This window comes from Petaurus breviceps, unplaced genomic scaffold (assembly GCF_028583685.1).
Source record: "Petaurus breviceps papuanus isolate PSGF00001 unplaced genomic scaffold, PetGlider_PUasm1.0 140, whole genome shotgun sequence".
NCBI classification, from domain to species: domain Eukaryota; kingdom Metazoa; phylum Chordata; class Mammalia; order Diprotodontia; family Petauridae; genus Petaurus; species Petaurus breviceps.
In genome coordinates, this window is record NW_027185698.1 from 53,726,893 (window position 1) to 53,748,261 (window position 21,369).

Consider the following 21,369-nt stretch of genomic DNA (forward strand, 5'->3'; position numbering starts at 1 on the left):
CAACAGAGTTATAGAGATCATTTTGTCCAACTCCCTCATTTTACAAATAAGGATATTCAGAGATTTACACTGACTTATTCTGTCAAGACTTCAACCCAGGTCCTGACACTGAATCCAGAATACTTTTATTTACACCACTGACTCTCACAGCGACTATGTTTTATTACTTCCCAAGACAGGAGATCAGATTGTCGAAGTAAATGGCATTGACTTCACCAACATGGATCACAAAGAGGTGAGATACATTTGCCAGAGGAGACCGTCCCTCTGAAGTTGTCTTCAGATCTCTCTATTCCTTCTTCCTCCTTCCCCTATTCCTTACCTCTAGTAGAGAAAGCTGCTTTCCTAGGTTTTATCCGACCATTCTTCTGTCTTTGCAGGCTGTAAACATACTAAAAAGCAGTCGAAGCCTGACCATCTCCATTGTAGCTGGAGCTGTAAGTCAAAAATGATCTGGTGTTCCCATGCTCTGCCCCTATCTGGACCTTGTGGTGTATCCATTGGGAAATGGTCTGACTTGAGAGTTCATGGTCTACTTCCTCAAAGGACTTACTTAAAGTTTAGAAAGGATGTCCTTCCCTTTGCTCTCCCATCCCACACCTAAATATAGTCCACGTTGAGAAGGGCAGGGGCCCAATATTGTCCCCCAAAATGACCAGTTAGAACTCTCAGTAACCTGGACTGAATAGAATTTCAGCGGTCATGGGAAGAGAAGTGTCAGTGACAGTCAATATTTCTTAAGTACCTCCTAGGTACTAGGCACTGGGGATAAAAAGGACACTGGGTCCCTGCCCTCAAATAGCTTATTATCTAGTAGGAGGGAAGAGACATGTGCATAAATATTTATAATCAAGTCAAGAAAGGATTAAGGGCATAGTAAAGATCAAACTGGCCTGAGAGATTCATGGTGGTAAAAGAGAATTACTTCTTGTTAAGGAAGATCAGGAAAGACTTTCTGGAAGAGGTGGCACCCATGCTTGAAGTAAGAGAAGGTGATCACCAGGTCAGAGATGTGAAAGTAGTCTGTCTGTGAGGGGTGGAGTGCTGGGTTCAAATGCACCAGGGTGTGAGAGGGGCAGGTCTTGAGTCTCCCAATTTAGCTAAAGCATGGAGTATGTGAAAATACTTGAATATCAGTATCAGGAATTTTTAATTTATTTAGTAGGCAATGTAAAGTCCCTGAAGGTCTCTGAGCAGGAAAATGGCATGATCTTGTTCAATACACTTTGGTATTCCCCCATGATCCTATCCTGGGACCTCTTTTCTTCTCTCTTTCTCCACTATTTCCCTGGGTGATCTTACCTATTCTCAGACTTTGATGATCACTTCTATAAAACATAACTTACATATGAAGATCTTTACCTCTACCTTTTCCCAGACCTCTAGTTCAACTTTCTAATTCGATATATCAACATTCATTTATTCTTTCATCTGGAAGTCATGCTAGTACCTCAAATTCAAACATATCCCACACCTATCTCATCATATTCACAAAACCTGTCCCTCCCCCTAACTTCTCCATTTCTGCTAAGGGTACCGCCATCTTTCTAGTCATGCAGGTTTACAAAGTTAGTGTTACCAAATCATTTACCAGGTCCTGTGAATTATGCCTAGCATATAATTCCCCTCCCCTTAGCTTCAACCATAATCATCCTTTTTAAATAAATCTCCCTTTCTCACCTCAGTGAATGAAACTATCCCCTACCAGATCTTCTGTCTCTAGTTCATCCCCTGTCCAAACCATCCTTCTCAGCTTTGGCCAGAGAAATTCTCTTAATGCACTGCAGTGATCTACTTTCCTTCAGTGGCTCCCCATTGCCCACCAAATAGAGTAAGGTCCTGATACTAGTATTCAATCTCTCTCCACATTCTGGCTCATACCTACCTCTTCAACTTTATCTCCTACTATTTCCCTTCACAGACTGTATGTTCTAGCCAAGCTCAGCACCATTCTCTTTTCCTGCATTTTTGTCTTTCTCCCAACTCCACATCTTTGCTCATGAAATCCTACATGCTTCCATATCTTCTCTAATCTCAGTCATTTGAAGTCCTTCCCTTACCTCAAGGCCCAATTCAGATGCCATCTCCTCCTTGAAGGAAATATACCCAACTTTCCCTTCCTATTTCTTGTCACATTTGCCTGGTCATTTTGGTATTCATCTCACTTTCCACTATGTTCTCTGTTTCCCATAAGCCTTTTTTTTTTGGAGGGGGAGAGGCAGGGAAATTGGGGTTAAGTGACTTGCCTAAGGTCACATGGTGAGTAAGTGTTAAGTGTCTGGGGCAAGATATGAACTCAGGTCCTCCTGACTCCAGGGCCAGTGCTCTATTCACTGCACCACCTAGCCACCCCATCCCATAAGCCTTTAAGTCCTTGGTGAACAGAGTCTGAGTCACAGCTATTTTTATATCCCCAATATCCAGCATAATAGACATAGGCACAGTGGGCAATTAATAAATATTTGTTGAATTTGAATCAACCAATGAGCATTTATTAATCACCTACTATATGATCGGCACTGTGCTAGATAATGAGGATACAAAGACAGAGATGAACAGTCCTTGCTTTCAAGAAGTTTACATCATACCAGATGGTCAGACTTGGTCCTTTATCAATCTTAATGCTCAGAGTTCTGCCCCCATGTGAATGGATTGAATTGAAGGGGGAACGCCTAGAGGCAGAAAGCCCAGTTAGGAGACTATTAAAATAGTCACAGCTAGAAGTGATGAGATGATGAAGTAGGTGGTAGGAGTGCAGAAGAGAAGGGATGGATGTGAGTCAATGGCAGGAGTTTATAATCTGACTGGATAAAGGATAGAACATTTGAAGGAGGAAGAGGAATCAAATAAGACTTCACCATTTCAAGTCTGGGTAACTAGGAAGATGCCAGCACCATGGAGAGAAACAGGGAAGTCAGGAGAAGCAGGTTTTAAGAGGAAGGTCCCAAATAAATAAACTGGTGACAACTCCATGGCCTGAAGGCTTCAATCTATCCTCATGTCTTTCCCCATCCCCTGGATTGGGACCAATGATAAGACTCTGAAGTAGGGAAGAATGGGGTAGCATGAATGTCTGTGGGAATTGGGAAACCTGGGAAGGCATCCCACTACAAACTGATCACCAGGAACTTGAACAAATTTCTCCTTATACCGAAAGGGCCGGGAACTCTTCATGACAGAACGGGAGCGACAGGCAGAGGTAAGGCAGCGGGAGCTGGATCGGCAGGAACTGATGCTACAGAAGCGTCTGGCAATGGAGTCCAACAAAATCCTCCAAGAACAACAAGAGAAAGAGAGACAGTGAGAACAGAGGGCTTCGGGGCAAGGGCTGGGGCTAGGCCCTTCGGTACCTACTCCTGTCTTCTTTACCACCCACCCTACTCCCTTGCCCTTGCTAACAAATATTCAAAGTTAAACAAAACAAATCTACCAATGGCATTGTCCAACAATGTGTCTCATTTGGCATGTTTGGTCCATTGCCTGTCAGAAGACCCAGGACATTTCATTATCAGTTGTCTGGAATCACTTTTGATCATTATGTTGATCAGCTTTCTTCCAAGATCATTCATTTCTATAACATTTTTATTGTATAACTTGTTCTCCTGGTTCTACTTAATTCACTTTGCATCTGTTCATACAAGCCTTTCCAGGTTGTTGTTTTTCTCTCTAAAACCATCCTCTTTATCGTTTCTTAGAGCACAATCATGTTCTATCTCATTCATATGCCTTCATTTGTTCAGTCATTCCCCAGTTGATTGACAGCACCAGTTTCCATTTCTTTGCCACCACCAAAAGAAATGTTACAACTTTTTTGTGCATATCAGTTCTTTTCCTTTTTCTTTGATCTTTGTGGTATGTAAACTTAGTAATAATATTGCTGGATGAAAAGGCATACACTGTCCAGTAACTTTTGAGGCATAGTTACAAATTGCTTTGCAAAATGGCTAGACCAATCCATCTGCAGCTCCATCTACAGTGCATTGCTGTGTCTGTTTTCCCACAACTTCATCAAAATTTGTTTTCCTTTTTTTGTCAACTTTGCCAATCTGATCAGTGTGAAAGATAACCTCAGAGGTGCTTTAATATGTATTTCTTGAATTATCAGTAATTTAGAGTATTTTTTCATATGGCTTTAGATAGCCTGGGTCTCTTCCTTTAAGAAGTAACTGCCTGTTAATATCTTTTGATTGTAAAGAAATTGGCCTGTTTTTCCCTTTTCAAGCAATTTTTTTTTCATTTACAATCACAGGCTTCAGTGTAATTTCTTTCCCCTAGTTATTTGAATTTCTTTTCTATATTAACTTAAACCCCCAGATTAATGCAACATCCTATGTAAGTATTAAAGTCAATCAAAAGTGGATCTGCAGTATTCAATCCACAATTAATTAAGCACTTATTAAGTACCTACTATGTTCCAGGCACTGTGAAAAGCCCTAGAAATATGAAGAGAGAGAAAAATATTCCTCTCTCATCTTCCAACTGTATTAGAAATGGAATCTGGAGGCATTAGTTTCTCATGGAGAAAGGAGTTGGTGATAAGGAATATCCAGACATGAATCAAACATTACCCTTGGTTAATGTTGGTTGGATTGTCAATGATCGTGAGATGGTGGTCTTCTAATCTATCTCTCTACCTCCAGGGGGCATAACTAGCCCAGGCCACAAAAAGAAGAACACCAGTTTTGAAAGCACTCAGGAAGGAGATTTTAGTCTCCTTCAGTGAACCTTTAACCAAGCTCCCAGGAATCTCTATTCCTGCAGCCCTAAACTAAGCTCTTTCCTTCAGGGAATAGCCAGAAAGCTATTTTCTGTCCCCTCCCCCACACCAGACCCATAAGACCCCCTCTTCCTTGGGTCCCAGGTGATGGGACCAAAGCCCACTCATTTGCAGCTATGACAGTTCATTTACTTTTCTTATTTGGAATGTTGTCTGCCTTCCAACAACCCCAAAGCCTGAATCTGCCCAGAGGATCCCTAGAGGAAAATTCTGAGAGCAGAGAGCTTGCCACTCTTTTCATGTGAAGAATTAGATCAACATAAGACATTCTAGAAATGCCGACCTGGGCTTGTTTTTCAGGAGGAAGAAGGAGATTGCTCAGAAGGCTGCAGAAGAGAATGAGAGATATCGGAAAGAAATAGAGCAGTGAGTTCCTTTGCTTCTTTACATGTGTATGTTTGTGTCCCTGTGTGAAGAAAGGTAAATAGCCTCAAACAAGTGTGTGAGGAATATGCACCTGGTTCGGAGGCATAGTTGACTCTGCAGGTGCCTGGTTTCAGTTTGGAGTTAGTGGTGCTCTCTAAAAGCCCCCACCCCCATTTAAAGCTGAGTCTCACTGAAACCCTTGATTAATCAGTGTTGTGTGGTGGAAAGTTTATGAGCTTAAATTTGTGGGATGTGAGTTCAAATTCTAGCTCTACCCCTTGCTACTGGGACAAGTGGTTTACCCACTCTGAACTTCAGTTTTCTCACCTGTAAAAAGAAAGAGTTTGACTGGATGCCCTATGAGTTCCCTTTATCCATCCCCTAGTGGAGAACCTGTTTGGCTAATCTGTTTTGGGATGCGATTTGCCTACAGAGTCCCCATTGACTGGATGATGGGCCAAGTGAAGAAAATTCTTTGGTTCAGAATCATCCCATACTAGGGAAACTGAAAGCAGGATCTATTTATATGGAATATCCAGTCAGCCATTAGCCAGACATTTCCCTTTGTTTATGTTGGTTGGATTGTCAATGATCATAAGAAATTTTATGTAGGATTGCACCAACTGTTGGTGGAGAGCAGCCAAGCTTACCTGATGCTCTGCAAAAGGACATTCAGGGGAAGTTGCTACTTTCTGTCCTTTCTGGGGCAATTGAGACAATTGCTGACCCTAACTCTGGAGGATGGAGGGAAACACCTAAGATTTGCCCCTCTCAGAATGGGGAGGCAGGTAACTGCATACTAGGGCTAGACTTCCTGGCCACTTCTGTCCTGACTGTCCTGAGGTTCTGTCCTGTGTGTGACCTGGTTATGGACAGAAGGTCATGGTGGACACTGGGATGGGGACTTAATTAAAGCACCACAACTCACCCAGTTCCCCTGTGTGCTCACATCTGCCACTCACAAGTAGAACTGGAAACATGGTCCGCAAAGCATTTGTGTCTTAGACTATCTTTACCGTGCCCTGGCATCAAGGCAAAGGGGAAGTGTCCTAAAGTTAGAATGAGGGATCCCAAAAAGCAAAGAGTGATTTGTTTTAGCTCTTGTCAGAAAGTCACAGACACACTAACCATCACCTTGGTTGGGCAAAGAATCCTCCCACTCATCTTACTAACTTAGAAAGGTGCTAGTTCCTAGGGGCATTAAGCCTCGGATTTAAATATAAAGATAGAAGATTTAAAATTACTGCACCTCCCCCCCCCAAAATGTGCCACCTCTTAAGAGCAGCTTATGTGATATTGTCACTTTGCAATTCTTCCCAGATGTTGTATCTCATCACCCCATATCTCATTAGAAGATGTTTCAGTAGCCCAATCCCTCATTAGCATATGTCCCAAATTCAGAGCCTGAAGAAAACTTGCAGATCTGATAGTTAACTCTTCCATTTTACAAATGGGGAAAGTGAGGCCCAGATAAGGGAAATGACCAATGTCATGCAATGAATGACAAAACTGGACCTAGAAACCAAGCCTCTCTCAATTCCCAGTCTAATGCCCTTTCCACCACACCATGATGTCCTAGTTGTCTGTAAAAATTCAGTGCCAAGAATGTCTAGAACGATGAAAAGCTATGACTGCCACAGGAAATTCAATTCAATTCAACAGACTTTTAATCAAAGTACCCACTATGTGCCAGAAACTATGGCAAGTGCTGGGTCTGCAAATACAAGAATGAAACAGCCCCTGCCTTCAAAGAGCTTACATTCTACTGAGTAGATTCGACCTATCTGCATATAAGTAAGTACCAGGACAATGTGCTCCTGAGACATGACTTCTTGAATAGAACACAATTTCTCTACCAGAAAATATGAGCTAGTCAGAATAGGAGATAGAGTGGTAGGCACAAGGTCAGGAGGACCCAAGTTCAAATCCTCCCATCTCAGACATGTAGTACCTGTCTGACCCTGGACAAGTCATTTCATCTCCTCTCTTGGTCTCAGAAACTGTCAGAAAAGCTCTGAGGGTGACACGGTGCTGTGGAAAGGCCAATGCTGTAGAGTCAAAGAACCTGGGTTCAAATTTGACCTCATCTAAAACATGACAAAAATAATAATGGTACCTATTTCTCTGGGTTGTTGTGAGGATAAAATGAGATGATATTTGTAAAGTGTTTTGCAAACCTTAGAGCTCTATAGAAATGTTAGTCATTATTTGTAATAATAATAGAACTTGTCTTTGTATTCTCCTGTGCCCAGCATGGTATCTGACAGTGCCTAACACAGGAGGTAGAGATAGAGACTAGAGTTTTGATTCCACTGCTATGAGAGCTCCCAAATGAAGGAACTCCATCAACCAATGAAGCATAGCACTTTATTTGAAATTTACAATTTTAGAGGGTTGCCTTGGGGGGAACTAAAGGGTTAAGTAATTTGTCTAGAGTCACGGTATGTGTCAGTGGTAGGACTTGAACTCGGGTCTTCTAGCTCTATTGCTTACTCCATTCACTATTCCATTCTGCCTCTGATGGCATGTAGTAGGTGCTAAATAAGTGCTTCTTGAATTAGATTGGATCCCTGAAGCTGTATGTCTAACCCTGATATAGTCAACTCAATTGTCTTTTGGTCATAACAATCCCAAGGGGTAGCGCCTGTTGGCCGTGCACAGACTGACAGGCGATGAGGATGGGAGGCTTGGAGGCTCTCAGTTTGCCCAGGTCACCCAGGGTGGTCTTTTTGGTCCTTTAGGATCACAGAAGATGAAGAAAGGTTCAAGAAGCAATGGGAGGAAGAATGGGGCACAAAGGGCCAGCTACTGATGCCCAAGACCATCACAGCTGAGGTGCACCCGCCACCACGCAAGCCAAAATGTAGGTAACAAGAGAAGCTTGGGGAGGAAAGTGGGGAGGGGAGGGGAGAGTCCATCTGGCTCACACATTCCCAAGAAAGGCTTAAGAGAATCCCTAGGAACAGCTTCACTCACTGGTTTCCAGAGACACCCAGAAATGTTCTTCAGGTCTCTTCCTCCAGGTACTGAAGCAAACCTAGTGTGTGTGTAGACAACATGACTAAAACCTCTGATGTGTTCCAGGCAAGAACAGGGTCCTATGCATCTACCTGTCCCACTTTTATTTTATTTTACAAACCTACTCTGGGGTCATTTGCACACTGGTAAACTATATGGAGAGGAGTGAGGGTGGTAGGGGATGGTAACTGCCTCCGTAAATGGAGCCACAAGATTGTGGGCTTTCGGGCCCAGTGAGAAATCTTGGCTTCCTTAGTTAGTCATAGTGCCTTCTCTTGTGCAACTTCTGTCGTGGGGCTAGGAGTGAACCAGGGAGTAAGTAGAACCTTAGAACTTAAGGAGATCTAAGTGAAAGGGAACAAATACTTTTACAGCATCTACTGTGTGCCAGTCACTAAGAGCTTTACAAATATTATCTCATTTGATTTGTTGTGAAGACAACTATCATGCAAGGTAGGGGCTGCTATTCTCTCCATTTTACAGTTGGGGGAACTGAGGCAAAAAGAGGTTGAATGGCTGGCCTAAGGGTCACACAGCCTGAAAAGTGTCTGAGGCCAGATTTCACCTTTCCAATGGCACCACTTAGCATTAGCCCTGGAGCCCTAAACTTCAAATCTGAACTCAGACAGCCTGTGTGACCTTGGACAAGTCACTGCATCTCACTGGCCTCAGTTCCACCATCTGCAAAATTCAGGGGTTGAACCTTATGGTCTGTCTCTAAGGCCCCTTCTGTCTATAGGGCTTTGATCTTCATGGTCACCCACAGCACAGTTTTTTCATGGTGGAGGAGGTGCCTAGTATCTAGAAAAATGTTTGTTCCTAGATGTCTGTTCAGACTTCTATTCACATTTAGGTCTTCCCTCTGTGTCTGTACCTAACCCTCAATTTGACTTTAGCTGTGCCTTACCCACTATAAACTGACCTCACCCTACCTCCAGGGATGAGCAGAGCTACCCATATCTACCTCAGGCTAAAGCTGGAGTCTCCTTCTACCCCTGCAATCATGCAGAAAAGTCATAAAAAGGCATTTCCAGCTCAAAATGGGCTTTTCAAAACTTTAAAGATTAGAAAACAGGAAAGATAGTTTGGGAGCAAAATTCAGCTTTGACTATTGTCAGCTTCATAGAGATCTTCCAAGATTGCTGGGTATGATTTTATTCTTATCCTGCAGCTGTGAATAATGTTATTTTTAGTTGGCATGGGAAAATACCAGCCTTCTACAGACTCGGTGCCCTCCTCTAGGCCTGGTGTGAGCTTAGATCCAAGAACTTGGGTTGTTCTCTAAGACAACTGCTGCCCCTGTGATCTGTTCAATAAGGCTGTCCCCTGACCCCTTCAGGTCTCACAGGTGTATGGCAATGAGGCCTGAGGAGGGCACCCATCCCTATTGCTGGGTTATAGACCACCCATAGCAAGGCCCTCATTATTATGGTTTGGCTTCATCTCTGGAAGACAAAAACTCTATTCACAAGGCTTACACTCAGTGGTGTTTGATATTTGTTGGTGATGTGGCCAGAGATAAGTTTCAGATGAATGACTTGCTCTCAAGATTTAAAGCTAATTTATTTTTATGAGTGAAATAGAGCTTTAATAGAGGAGAAATCGATTTTAATTGATTCCCAGGAAGGCAATCCTAGGTCAGTGCCTTCTTCTTAAAAACTATGGAACAGACATGCTCTGCCAAGAACCAAATGAAAATCCATTCATTGGCCATTTGTTTGTTGAGATTTTTAACCAAATCAAGCTTTCCTGAGGAGAAGAAGGGAAAGCAAAGTGGCTGGGGTTTTTTTTTTTTTGGTTTGTTTTTTTCCCCTCAGTATAAATGTTTTCTAGGGCTGTAAACAAAAGTCTCAGCAGCTGCTTCCTGCAGATTTCTGATATGACCTAAGATACCAGGCCTGGCCATCTGCCTCCAAGAACATTACCCACTTAACTGCAGATTGCCAATAACTCAGGAAATGTAGTCACCCAACTGGGCCCGCTCAGTTCATCCCTTTCTCATTTCCAACACATTCCGATAAGGCTATGATATCCCCAGCCCTAATCAGAATTACTGGCCCTGGTCCAGGCTCTGTGAGTGAGCATGGATGCATGTCTGTGTGTGTTTCTGGGGAAAAGCAAGGCTTGTAAGGCATCTGAAACCTCATTGTCCTAGACTGTAAGCATAGAATTTAAGCTTTTTGAGGAGCCCATCACCTAGTAAGGTGCTGCCCTTAGTAACCACTTGCTGAGTGACTGAATGAACGAATGAAGGATGATAAGTTTTCTAGTATTTGTAATTTAAGGATGTATATACCATTTTAAGAACAGCTGGAAAGGGGGTTTGCTCTCAGCCTCCCCTAAGGTTTTCATAGCTGCCCTGCCAGGCATCCAGCTACCCCTAGTCTGACTCAGCAGGAACAGGGACATTTCTAGGGAAAGCTGGGTTCCAGCTTCCATCAGGAAGTTCTCCCTTCCCCTGAAGGAGGGATGTTAGGAAAGGTTAGGACCCCACTTCCTGTCTCTAGAGAAGTGACCATCCAAGCCATCTGATTTGGATGATGGCTACGGTCTTCCTGAGGAGCTCTCAGGATGGAGACTCGCTCACTTAAGCATCGGTTTAAAACCTGATATTTGGTTACTAATGTTGCTCTCCCATTACTCACCCCTCTTCATTCCCACTCCTAATAGCCTCCCCTTCAGTATTCTACCTTCTCCTCCAGCCCCCAAGGTTATCCATTCTCTACATGTAGGAAACAACTCAGAATGCCCCTTAGTGAGAGAGAAACCTTGTGATAAAAAAAGGTCTGGAGACCATGGGCGTCACCATAACTCCTCAAGTATTTGTCTCCTTACTTGTAAAATAGGAGGCTGGACCAGATGGCCTCTGTAGGTCTATGGGTCAGTGTTAATTGCATCCACCATCTTCAGATCTCCTCCTATTCTCCAGCTCCCAAATTATAGCCCAGAGTCCCAAGAAATTTCTCATGCATCTGGGGACCTTCATCCTCTAAAGGCTGGTAGAGTTAGTATCTTTTGTAACAAGTAGGAAAATAATCAGTCAATGGTTAAAAAAAAAAAACTTCCATGACCCTGCACTGAATGAGCAGCCCAACCCCTAGATTCTCAGCTCTAGCTCCCCATCCCCTAATTCTAACTCCATTGTTCCTCTAGAAGCCTGTGCTCCCAGTCTCCCCTTGGTTCCTGAAGTAGGTTTTCTTCCCTGCACCCTCCAGGCTGCCCTGAATTATCTCTGGAGTCCATTCCTCCTCATTTCCTTCCTCCTCTGTTTCCCTAGTAGAAGAACAGGGAGCGGAGTCTCCACCACATGCTGACGACCTGAACGGAGGGACCAAGAATCAGCGAGTGCAGGTTGGCAGTCCCTGCTTAGCTCCCCACCAGCCTGACGCTAATGCTTACTGCATCTTGCTTCCTCCTGACAGTCAGCTTGGACCCTGGGCCTCAGGGCAGGCAGTATATACTAACTGGTAATTCAGTTCAATGGCTGCCCAGCCTTCTGGGGCAGAGGCAGGCAGAGCAGATGATGTGGGCTGTGCCTGAAAGAAGCTCAAAGTCCTTGTTGGATTAGGCCTCTTGTCATGCGACTTTCCGGGTGCTCTATTTTTTGTAAGCCTTCTTCTCTAAGCAGTAGACAATAACTCCACAGTCTTCAAACCATTTCAGGAAAATGTCCTTATACCTCTTGCCCCTAGCCCCTTCACTCCACCCTAGTTACAACTCTTGTGGGCAGTATATCAGCCAGGGACCATCTTATCAGTTTACCCCTTTACTCCTTAGATCTGACTCTAATCTTTGTCCTGTCTTTAAATGTTGAAAATCACTGTAGGGGAAACTGAGGAGCTTTGCCCTGTGGTATGCAGGACCCTGACTGTTCTCAAATGCATTCATTGACAATGGGATGGAGAACCATCTCTTGGATCAGTGACCCATCTGATGGAGGGCCAGGGAAGGAATTGTTTTTCTTTTCATCACCTTTTGTATTTGCTGGCTGGTTCTGGTTTAGGGGAAGAAACACAAATAATCTTCCAATATTTAGTCTTTGATCTCCTGGCACCGATATCTGTTGCCAGCCAGAGATAACTGAGCAGGGCTTTGGCCCCAGGACAGAGAGCTCTTCAAGTACTTCCACAGGGCCAGGCTTGCAAACCAGATATTTTTAGGTGAGTTCAAGGCCCATAGTCAGAGGCCATGCTTCTGTTTATGTGCTGACACCATGCCCGCTGTTCTTTGCATTACAAATGTCTCAAGTTCCCTTGAAGATGAATTTCCCGCAGTTGCCAATGGATGCGTTCTGACCACCCTAGACAACACTTCTTTTACTGCCTTGTTCTTTGTTTCTAGCTTTTGGTTGGTTTTATCGGTACGAAGGCAAATTCCCAACCATCAGAAAGGTAGGGGAGGACCAAGGGCCAAGTTTGCTGTGGAATCTGGGGCTTTCAAATCGCCTGTCTTTTCTCTCCCCTATAAATGGCAACACCCTATGGGCCCACTTTGAAAATTCTCCAGAACCCTCCTTCCTCTGAATGGCTTGCTGATGTTGACTGGGGATGTCACTGAGGCTGATGGGGGGTTCATATGTAACCATTAATAACAGATACTGCAAAAGTGTGAATTATGTTCATTAAGTTAACGTCAGTATTAATTATGTGGAGGTAGGTGGCATAGTGGAAAGAATGCTGGTTTTGGAACCAGAATTCCATCCTGCCCTAGACACTTACTAGCTGTGTGACCTCAGACAAGGCATACAACTGATTTTAGACTCAGTTTCCTCATGTGTAAGATAATAGCACTTCGAGGGGTGATTGTGAGAATCGATAAATCCAAATTAACATTAATTAATTATTTAATTTAATGTTATAGATTATATTAATTTAATTAAATCAATATATCCAAAGTGTTTTACAAACCTCAAAGTGCTCTGTGTCTCTTGACTCATCTTCATTATTATCCTTCCTCTGTTTACCCCGTTGTTTAACAGTTAGCCCTGTATCCTGATAAGAACACGCACCGGGGTGGCATAAGGGACTTTGGATTTTTTCCTCAGTAGGGCAAGATTGAAAGCAGAGGCCAGACTGGAGGCAGGCAAAGAGAAATAAATACCAAGTGACAGGTTGTAAACCGTAGTGGAATCAGAGCTGTGGCAGTCGGCCAGATTGTGGAGACCCAGGGGGTTTCTATGCCAAAGCCAATGCCACCAGAGACACCGAAGCCTCTAATCACTTGGGGACATCATATTGAGGGCCCACCCTAAAGCATCTCTCCTGTTGTTAATTAAGCCCTTTAATTTTATATACCAATATTATTGCTCAGTGTCTGGCTTCTAAGATTCTATTGTCCTTTTTCTTTCTTAATTCTCCTGACAGCAGAGTAGGGAAATGTTTCTGCTTAATATCAGTGACAATGAGTCAACATAACTTGGTGTCTGAAAATCACATCCCAGGGAAAATTAGGACATACTTCCTCAAGAAGGCTGCCTTCCAGAAACAGAAGCTCTATTGCCTCTGTGACCCTGAGCAAGGCACACAATATCTCTTCCCCTCCCCCCATCTCAGTTTACACATCTGTAAAATGGGAATATCATATTCCCTTGAATAATTTTTTTTGACAAGAGGAAGAAGACAAATAATTTACATTTGAAATAAGAATTATTCCATCTGGACTAGCTAAGGGAAAGAAAGGGATGGTTGAAACCAGAGTCCTTGATTATAGATTACAGACCCCAAAGGCTCGATGTTCTGCAGCTACAAACAATGTGCTATGGTCTGTGGAAATTCACTGCCTTCCCCTTGGCCTGACATGACTATAAAGTCAAGTCACTGCATTTTCAAATGTACGCACTAGAATTAAATCATCTAAGAGAACAGTAACTACTTCAAAGTAGTCTCTTCGGGGGTTATACACATATTCCAGCAATGCCAGCATTGCTCAGACTATTTATGGACCCTTCTGGAATTGCCATCAGGGCCAGAAGCACATTCTTTTAAATCTCCCTATTGGTAACAAATACTACTCCTTTTTTGGGTGGATTTGACTTTTGGAAATAGCCAAAAGTCATTCAGAGCCAGCCAAGTCTAGTGACCCAAAATGGGATTGAGTAATGTAGCAGCTAGAGATGTAATGACAACAAGAATGCTTTATGATGGGCACTCAAGAAAATGCAAGGGGGTGATCCTATTTGGGGTCTAAAACTAAGGGAGCCTATAAAGTGATGTGAGTGGGATCCAGATTCTGAGCCCCACACAAAAACTGAAGAGGGAGCTTGAGAAATGTTTGTGACCCACTTGCCTGAAGTTGTCCTTATGCAGGAAGAAGGAGGGACTAAGGCTGATTCAGACATCTGCAGGGACACATCAGCTATCCCTTTGTCTGACTCTTCCAACTAAAAGTAGGATTTCGGTCCAGTTGCATTCCTGGCTCAGAATCTGAGTAAGTGTGGGAAAGATGCTCATAACAGAATTAGTTCAAAATCTGTCACTGGAGCTATTCAAACAGACTTCATGAGTCTCTATCAGAGATACAGTTATGAGGCAGGTGGTTGAAGTAGGTGACCTCTGGGGTCTCTTCCAACTGAAATTCTATGATCTGCCACCTACCCTCCTCATTTGGTCCATGCTTCCATCTGTATCTCTCCGATGAGCTGTTTTCTTCATCTGTGTGCTGTGGAGTGATCCCAGATTGAATCTGTCTTTCCTCTCCCCATCAAACCCCTCCTCCCTCTGTAGGTAGCTTCACCCACCCTCAGAACCCTGGGAGAAAAATCTAGAAAGTCTACCATTGGGGTGTCTAGGTGGCACAGTGAATAGAGCACTGGCCCTGGAGTCAGGAGAACCTGAGTTCAAATCCAGCCTCAGACACTTAACACTTACTAGTGGTGTGACCTTGGGCAAATCACTTAATCCCAATTGCCCTGTCCTCCTTCCCACCCCACCCCCCAAAAAAGAAAAAAAAGTCTACTACTGACTTCACTGGGATTTTTTTATTTGCCCCTGATCCCCTACTGAAAATAAAAATGTCAAAGCTAACCTTTCTGGGTAAAACAAACCCAGGAGCTCTCAGCTCTAACAGCCTCATTGCTGGGTTTTTTGGGGTTTTTTTCCAAATTCTCATCCACTAACTCCAAACCCTTGATGCTTCAAGTAGAAAAATCTTTTTTCACTTGAAGCCAGGAGAGATTAACTGAGTCCTCAATGCCAGAAAGGTAGTTCTGTCATACAAATACAAATATATGGCTTTGGCCCATTCCACCCTTCTCTTACTGTGGCCAGAAGCTCCTCTTGGCCAAGTTTTGCCAAGTCTCCCAAATTTCCTGGGCATCTCCTGAATTTATACTAAGGAAGAACCCTGCCTCAGAAATTTACTAGATATGTCACCCTGGGCAGGTTTCCCCATCTCATCTTGGAGATGAAGAAGCTGAGAATTAGGTGATGGCCACGGTCTCTTCCAGCTTTGTATCTATGGTCCCCATGGCCTCCCACTTCTCTGACTCCTAGACATGAAGTATTATTCTTTCTGATAAACCAAGGAGCAGTGGAAGTGGCCAGAGGCTCTCCCACAGCTAGGATGTATATGGTCCCTCCCTCTCGACCCTGCATCCATACAGGGAGCCCTGTGGTTCATACAAAAGGGCCAGACCCTGGATGGATAGGAGAGCCTGTGCATGAGGGTTTGGCTGTTGGTTTGCGGTGATGGCTGCCCTTTTAGAGTGGACACCTCCCTTTCCGTGTGCCATGCTGTGCTGGTGTACAAACCATACCGCACCCTCCCAGAAAGGGAAAGACAAGAAGAAATCTAAGCATGACAGCCTGCAGGAGCTGAGGAAGCACAAGAAGGAAATTGAATTTGAGCAAAAGCTTTATAAGGAGAAGGAAGAGATGCTGGAAAAGGAAAAGCAACTGAAGATCAACCGGCTGGCCCAGGAGGTACATGGTGGGTTTTCTGGTGCTGAGCTAGCCCTCCCCGGGGCTAAATTCCTGCCCCTCCCCCAGGGTCTAGATCTGAAGCTATCCCTCCTTGGAGTTAGTTCAGAACAGGGGTGGGGAACTTTCAGCCTCAAGGCCACATGCAGCCCTTTAGGTCCTCAAGTCTCACCCTTTGACTGAATCCAAACATCACAGAACAATTAAGTTTGGATTCAGTCAAAGAGCTGCACTTGAGGACCTAGAGGGCCACATGTGGCCATGAGGCCTCAGGTTCCCCACCACTGGTCTAGCATCTGTTCCCAGAATATGTCTAGCTACCAGTCTTAGCACCTTCACTTTCTGACTAGAATATTGATCTGAAGTTATCCCACACCTGGCCAGGATGTAGGTCTGAGGTTAGCCTACCTCCCCCCAAGGAATGCCAGAGCAGAGTTACATAGCAAATAGATGGGGTTGAGTGCTCTTAACTCATTCTCCTGGCTACTAAAAACAATACCAGTCTGCTTCTTGTTAACAGTTCTGGGAACCAAAATGCCAAAGTTGTTAAGTAGAGAGTGGTGCAGTGGAAAGATCCCTGGGTTTGGAGTCAAAGGGACTGGGTTCAAATCGTGACTGCTACTTACTTATTGTGTGACCTTGGGTATATCATTTCTCTGGTCCTCAGCATCCTCATCTGTAAAGTGAATGACTTGGACCAGATGGTGTCTGAGGCCCTTTCAACTTCAAATCTGTGGTTCCATGATCCTGTGAGAGATCCTATGAGATCCAGAGACAGTTCTGGGCAGTCTCTGTTCCCTGGGAGCCTTTTGAGAGCCTTGTTCTTTGTGACTTACAGCTGCATGTGGTTGGAAGGGTGGTGTTTACGATCTTTGTGTGGTGGTCCTGTGACCCAGGTGTCGGAGACTGAGCGAGAAGACCTAGAGGAATCGGAAAAGATTCAATACTGGGTGGAAAGGCTTTGTCAGACCCGCTTAGAGCAGATCTCCTCCGCAGAGAACGAGCTTTCGGAGGTAACAGACCACTCTGTTCTGCGTGCTGTGTGAACATACCTTGCGACTATATACTTGGCTGGCCCAGTAGCTTCCCTTTCTCCTTCCCGGGGCTAGCCCTATTAGCAGCAGTGTCTGAACTTTGCTCCCGGGAGCGTCCCCCCCTCCTGGCTACCCAGAACCCCTTCCTCACCCAATTTCTGCAAAGGAGCAGTTGATCAATTAAAGCTAAGGTGATAATGAGTGACAGATAATTGGGTTATCCCTCCCAAGGCTAATGGCAGTTTTTATGGGGGCCCTTGCCTTGCTCTAAAAAACTGCAATGGTGGAATTTTAGGTATTGGCAGCAGAATGAGATCAAGCAAAGGCAATTAGAAGGGAAGACTTCCTAAAACCCAGCTGATTATCATACATCAGCAGTTCTAAGTCCATTCCAGCTCTAAAATCCTACGACGCTGGTCCACAGACTCAAGTTGAGCCAGCCCTTTTCTCATGAGAAACAGTTCTCCTGCCATTCTTCTGGAAGCCCAGAGCTCACAGCCCCAGGCAAGGATCCCTTTGAAGGCTCAGATGAGTGCAAGAGACCAAATTAAATTAGGTCCTAGCCACCCAAAGCTCCCAAGGTCCGGTATCCACAATGGCTGGTTCTGTTATCCCAACTCTGCTAAGTTCCTTTCTTAGAAGCAAGCTACTTTCTCCCTGATGAGTCTGTAGCCAGGCTCTCCGTGACCATTTGGAAATCCATTCCCTCCCCCAATATACACCCTAGTTTCTTAAGTAGCAGTTTTATTTCAGCCCCCACTTGGCCACGGTGTCGGTTCTGCCCAAGTGTCCCAAGAACCGCAGAAGTTCTAGGGCCACTGAGGCATTGACAGTGACTTGAGCAACATTGGTCCTATGGATGCACAGTCTCTTCACCATCACAGGATTGGTGCTGCCTCCCTGGGAGCTATAGCAATGACCTATGTCTCAATCATGACCTTGCAGAGCTGCAAGATACATAACTCCCAGGGGTGTGAGGAGGTCCTTATTACCTGTGTCCACATCAGGATGGACATGAAGCACCAGCAGGCAGCAATTATTACATGCACACACGCACACACACGCGCACACACACACACACACACACACACACACACACACACACACACCAGCCATTCATCCCGATTGCCTTTAGGAATCATCCTTGTCAGAGTCTTGGAGCTGCTAGCAGACAGAATACCAGGCTTAAATCCCTTACAGGGACCAGTTAACGCAATTTCCCACCTCAAATAGCCATGTGGTCTCACTCTGTAATCACTGGAATCTGGATCTTACCTCACTCCCAGAAATACATGCCATGCTTGAGTTAATTTAGTGAAGACTGTTCTGTAGAAGGCCTGCTGTGTGTGTGATCCCCAGCATGCTGATCTGAGTTTTTGTCCCCAGACACACTGTTATTCTAGCCAGATAGCACCATCAGTTCTGGGCAGGGCAGGTCCCTGGTATATCTGTCTCCCTGTTGACCTGCGCTGGGACTGAAAAAGCCCCTCCATGATTTTTCATTCCCCCAGATGACTACCAGTCCCCCATCTTCCGTGACGCTCCTGGCCCCACCCCTGCGACGCTTCGCCGGTGGCCTGCACCTCCATACCACTGACCTCGATGACATTCCCCTGGACATGTTCTATTATCCGCCCAAGCGCCCAGCCCCTCTACCGCCGCCCTCTGCACTGCCCGTGATGCCCCACCCCCCAACCCCTAACCTGCCTTCCAAGGTCTCAGCACCGCCTGTCATTGTACCAGCTGGCCAGGCTTCCTCCTCTTCCACTTGGGTACGTCGCCCACCGCCCCCACTCCCTCCTCCTCCGTCAGTTCCCACTCTGGACCTCAACCTATCCCGCTCACTCCCTTCTGCCTTAGAAGAGGCTCTTGTTAGCCATGGTCTCCATTCTGGAGATTCAACTGAACCAGTGGAGGACTGGGAGCTCAAGAATTACAGCGGGAGGCCGGCGAGCTCCCCCCTCCCTGAGCGGAGCTTCCCTCCAACTCCAAAGGTACACGCTGCACTCAGCATGGCATGCTAGGAGAAACCTTTGGCTTCTGTCCTTTAGAGTGCCTCTGAAAAGTCAGGAGAAGATGCTGCCTTTTATTTCCCTAAAGTACTCACAGTATCCATACGCTGCCGTGGGCATGCTGCATGTTTATAGTATCTGCTGAGTGTGATGGGCCAGTTCATCCTCGAAAGTTGTCATTCACTCCTCTCCCTAGGATTCTTCTTGGAAGGGCCAGGCTGGTGTCGGCCACTAACTTTTGGCATTTAATTGCAAGGCCATATTAACTAAGAGTAAAAACTTTTTGGTCAATGTCAGCCGCTTGTCACAGTCCAGCAGGATGTAAATATGGGAAGCCACTCCCCAGAAAACAAAATACATTAAAAACAAGTCTTCAACACCCTTCAAAGGATGTAGTGACTGTATTCCAGTATTAATGCTAGAATTATATAGCTGGAAGTATATTCCCCAAAAGTTTCTGGTTAATTCCCAACCTAAGAGGAAAAAGTTCAAAGGAAACCTTACTTGTGTGACCTCTGGAAAGCCACTTACCTCTTGGGGCTTCAGAGTGCCCATCTGTAAAATGAAGGGGTTGGATTAGGTCAGTGGTTCTCAACCTGTTCAAATGACAGGACCCTCTTTTAACACCAAATTCCACAAACCCCTCTCATTGTATTATTAGCATCTGGGAAAATACATCAAGATAAAAATCTCGATTCATAGATGCCTTGCTATTCAATAGACCAGGAATTATTGGCCTTCTTTGTTTCTTAGATTCCACTGGTAGCTTATGGACCCCTTCTCAATAATAATAATAATAAAAGAATATATAATAAGTAATAGTAAAAGAAAATACATAAGGATTATAAAGAAAATCAGTTAAATTAAAATATAGCTACCAAAATGTATTTTTAAAAGTTTATAGAACCCAGGTTAGGAATCCCTCCCAACTGGAGGTTGGGAACCATTGGACTAGGCTAGTGGAGTCAAACTCAGAAAGAGATCTCTAGGGACTCTCATTCTATTATCCATGTTGTTTTGCATTTTTATTTATTTTATTAAACATTTCCCAATTCCATTTCAATCTGATTCAGCTCCAATGAACAGTGAGTTTGACATCTCTAAACTAAATGTTAACTAAAGTCCTTTCCAGCTTTGAAATCCAGTAATTTGGGGTGGTCAGGTAGCACAGCAAGTAAGAGCACTGGCCCCAGTGTTGGGATGACCTGGGGATCGAATCCGGGCTCAGACACTCAGCATCCACCCAGAAACACCTGGCTGTGTAACCTTGAGCAAGTTACTTAACCCCAATTTCTTAAAAAAAAAAGAAATACAGTAATTTTGAAATTTTTAAAATGAGTACCCCAAATTTATATATTTATTTCTTTCAATCTGGGGGACATCATGAATGTGTGACATTTCTTAGGGAATAAGAGATAGTCAACTTGATTCTTTTAGTCATTCCTGAACCATTTGTAGACAAGTCAGATCCCTAGGGAAAAGACAAATCTTTCAACTCATCCTAGAAGAAATAGAATGGCTCTCTGAGGTGCTCTCTGTGGCAAGATGTCGGACCTGCCCTTACCATCTAGGGGATGGGGGTGGTTCTTTTAGAGGTGTGTGGCGACAACTTGTGAGAAGTTTTTAATTGACCCCTCCCTGCATGAATTTTGGTCCCTGCATGATCTGGCAGATGATGGTGATGATGATGAGTGATGGCTAGAGGGAAGGACAAGGGTTTGTGGATGCACCATGTGAGGGACAACCAGGAGCCAGTTAAGACAACGTTGCTCTCAAGAAAATAGCTCTAGACCTCCTCTGCACAGCTCCCGGGCTGGTGAGTAAGGAAGTGAGCCTGGAAGTCACAGCCCTGGACTCTATACCCGAAGCAAGGCCAGGTACCAGGTGAAATTTGCTAGGAGGGTGGATGAGAGTGTGACATAGAGGGACAGACACCCTCCCCCTACTTTGAGGGTTGTCCTCATACTTAGCATGCTGTCAGAATAAGCAGGAGACCTGCCCCCATCTGAGACAGCAAAAGCAACAGGAATGGCAATGTTCATTCAGACAGAATTACAGTGATGCATTTATCCAAAGTCCTTAGGAGGGTCTGCGCAGTCAGGTTGGATATATAGAAATAGGCAAAGAACTGAGACCTGGAAGGGACCTTGGGTTTGACCCTAGAAATCGCATAGTTCAGTCCTCATTTTACTGAGGAGGAAACTGAGGCCCAGAGTGTCAAGGTCATTTTGCCAAGGTCACATGGG

The 21,369-nt window shown here is 44.6% G+C and overlaps 1 protein-coding gene across 1 annotated transcript in view; it reads left to right on the forward strand.

Annotated features, from left to right (window-relative positions):
• Window positions 1-21,369, forward strand: part of USH1C (USH1 protein network component harmonin) — a 62,415-nt gene that overhangs the window by 19,679 nt on the left and 21,367 nt on the right. The window contains exons 10-15 of the mRNA XM_069073202.1: window positions 176-235; window positions 381-437; window positions 3,158-3,300; window positions 5,078-5,143; window positions 7,885-8,006; window positions 11,439-11,512. Coding sequence (XP_068929303.1) covers window positions 176-235; window positions 381-437; window positions 3,158-3,300; window positions 5,078-5,143; window positions 7,885-8,006; window positions 11,439-11,512 — 522 coding nt within the window. The remainder of the gene's footprint in view (window positions 1-175; window positions 236-380; window positions 438-3,157; window positions 3,301-5,077; window positions 5,144-7,884; window positions 8,007-11,438; window positions 11,513-21,369) is intronic.